Below are 2,382 nucleotides of genomic sequence, written 5' to 3'. Positions count from 1 at the left end.
ATGTCACTCAAATTATAAGCATCTCAAAAGAATTACATCTTCAGATCTCTTTGTGAGTGATCAGTTTGCATCGTTTGAGTACTTCTGACAGGACTTGCAATTCATTTCAACCTTATTTTTTGTCAATATTTATGAAAAAATAAATAAAACTATAATCTAAAAGTTGATATTTTCCCAAGCTCTTTAGTTTCTAGATGTTGTTTTATTTGTTTGATCATTGTCAAATAAAAGCAGCAAGCACTGGGAAGAGAAATTCTGTTTGGATTTAGGAGATGCTAAGTGTTACAGAGTCTTTTTGTAAATGTTTCAAAGTCTGCGTTGCACAAGAGACATTTTTATGTCTTAATTATATGTGGCAGATGTCAAATGTCTACAAGCACTATGTCCAGCACCTTTTTCTTCTTCACTCAGATTTTTCCTGAAAATATTTGACTATTATCATGAAGCATAGGAGAAAAACACCTAAAAGTCAAACTTGTTATGTTTGGGTGCTACTCAGTAAAAAAAAAGCAACTGTAGGGATGATTATCCTTAAAGTAAAACTATTCTGCAAGAATAAACCTTAACTCCTCCATCGTCTCAAAAAATGGTCGTTGCTGGGTATGATTTCTCAAAAGAAAAATTAAGGTTTATCTGAAATCAAGTATACATTTTGTAAAACCTGGGAACCTTCCCAGGTTTTCTGGCTAAAATGAAGGACACACCTTGCAGAGAGCAAGGAGGGCAGCCCTGAAGTCTCCGCTGGTGTCCGACCTGATGTCCTCCTCCAGATCCTTCTTGTAGTCTAAGAAATAAAAAAATAATAATTAAAATTCACCTTGTAAAAACATTTCGGCCTTTTCGTGAAAAACTATCCTCCAAATATTTACTGCCTACTAGTTTAGAGTCTCCTCCTAAGTTTTTTAGGTGCATACCTTCCTTGTAGGCCTTCTTAATGTCCAAGACCTGCCTGTTGGTTCTGGAGGCCAAGATCTCGATCAGAGTATCCTCATCTGTCCCAAGACCCTGCTCACACAGGAATGTGTGAGCAGAAATATTAGCATTGTGAAAAATACCTGGTATCATAACAAACCCAAATCCAACAACGCAGCTTCCACCTTCCAATAAGAAAACAATGGATGAATGTGTGGAAGTAGGCGGGTGTCTTTATTTAACAAAAATAACAGAGGATGGCACGGCCGAAGCTTTGGGCTGCAGAAGGAGGAAGTGTAATCCCACTCAGAAAAGCAATATTTGGTCAGAAATGTTATTGTATCACATTAACTGAATTTTATATCACAAAGTTTCAGGTATTCATTTGTTTTGGAAATGACATCATTATGATGCTAAAAAGTGTTGAAACTTTTGTTTTTCCCCTTTATATGTGTTCTCACAAAAGTAACACAATCACAAACATGTGTTTTTCATCACTATGTATGTCACTGAATTAAAGAACAAAAAGCCGTGATAAGTACTTATAAATACATTAAGAAATTTTCTGCTTTTCCAAGTCCTGAACTTTAAATTTTGATCTGGATAGTCATGGGTCTCCAAGCAGTCAAGAGTTCAATTTATAATACGAATGCCAAAGACATAAAACATTGTAAAAGTGGCACGTGTAAATTATTTATCGTCATTAAAAGCTCACATTAGCTCTCATTTGTAAGCAAAAATGAGGGAAACACATTGATTTTAGCATGTAGTGCTATTAAAAGTTAGCATCGCTACAGTTAGCTTACAGCTGTGTCGTGCCAAACTCAGTGTGACGTCATACTCACATCAGAGGTTCGAAATTTAAGAAAATGTTTAATAACTTTATACTATTTATGTGGCAGCATATTACTGAACTCTGATCTGCTGGGCAAGTTTCACTTTAGCAGTCAGATCCCTAGTTTTAATGCAAAGTTAAAGCTCCATTATCCATCTACATTTTTATTTAGTGACATAACCAAGTCCTATGCGACTTATTTGTACGTTGTACTTGTTTAGTTATAGTGGAACAGTTACATTTTTTGTTACGTTTATCTGATTTATTTATTAGTGTGCTGTTTCAATGGGTCTACTGAACTCTGTGCGTTTGACCGACCTTCATTGCCAGCTTCAGCTGCTGGGCGTCGTACTGCGCCGGTGTCTTCAGCAGAGCCAGCACCACTTCCTCCAGATCTCCTTTCAGGGCCTTTTTCAGTTCTGTTTCCAGAGGCTACAAACAAAGTGAAGTCACACTTTGTATAAGCACAAAAAATAACCCGACGCATGATGTTTTGTTCTGCCACCGATACATTAGAGGAGCGGTTCTGACCTTCCCGTAGGCCTGTTGGTACGCCTCTTTGATGTGCTGCCTCTGGTCGTTGCTCCTTTTGACCAGAACATCGATGATGGTGTGCTCATCCACGCCTGCAGTGT

At 37.5% G+C, this 2,382-nt stretch overlaps 1 protein-coding gene across 1 annotated transcript in view; it reads right to left on the bottom strand.

Annotated features, from left to right (window-relative positions):
* anxa1a (annexin A1a) overlaps window positions 1–2,382 on the bottom strand; it is a 12,410-nt gene that overhangs the window by 4,863 nt on the left and 5,165 nt on the right. The window contains exons 4-7 of the mRNA XM_015037314.1: window positions 2,279–2,373; window positions 2,066–2,179; window positions 915–1,005; window positions 705–784 (exon numbers count right to left, since the gene is read on the bottom strand). Coding sequence (XP_014892800.1) covers window positions 705–784; window positions 915–1,005; window positions 2,066–2,179; window positions 2,279–2,373 — 380 coding nt within the window. The remainder of the gene's footprint in view (window positions 1–704; window positions 785–914; window positions 1,006–2,065; window positions 2,180–2,278; window positions 2,374–2,382) is intronic.

This window comes from Poecilia latipinna, unplaced genomic scaffold (assembly GCF_001443285.1).
Source record: "Poecilia latipinna isolate Pla-1442-1.1 unplaced genomic scaffold, P_latipinna-1.0 Scaffold400, whole genome shotgun sequence".
Taxonomy (NCBI): Eukaryota; Metazoa; Chordata; class Actinopteri; order Cyprinodontiformes; family Poeciliidae; genus Poecilia; species Poecilia latipinna.
This window is presented reverse-complemented; position numbering and strand designations above follow the sequence as displayed.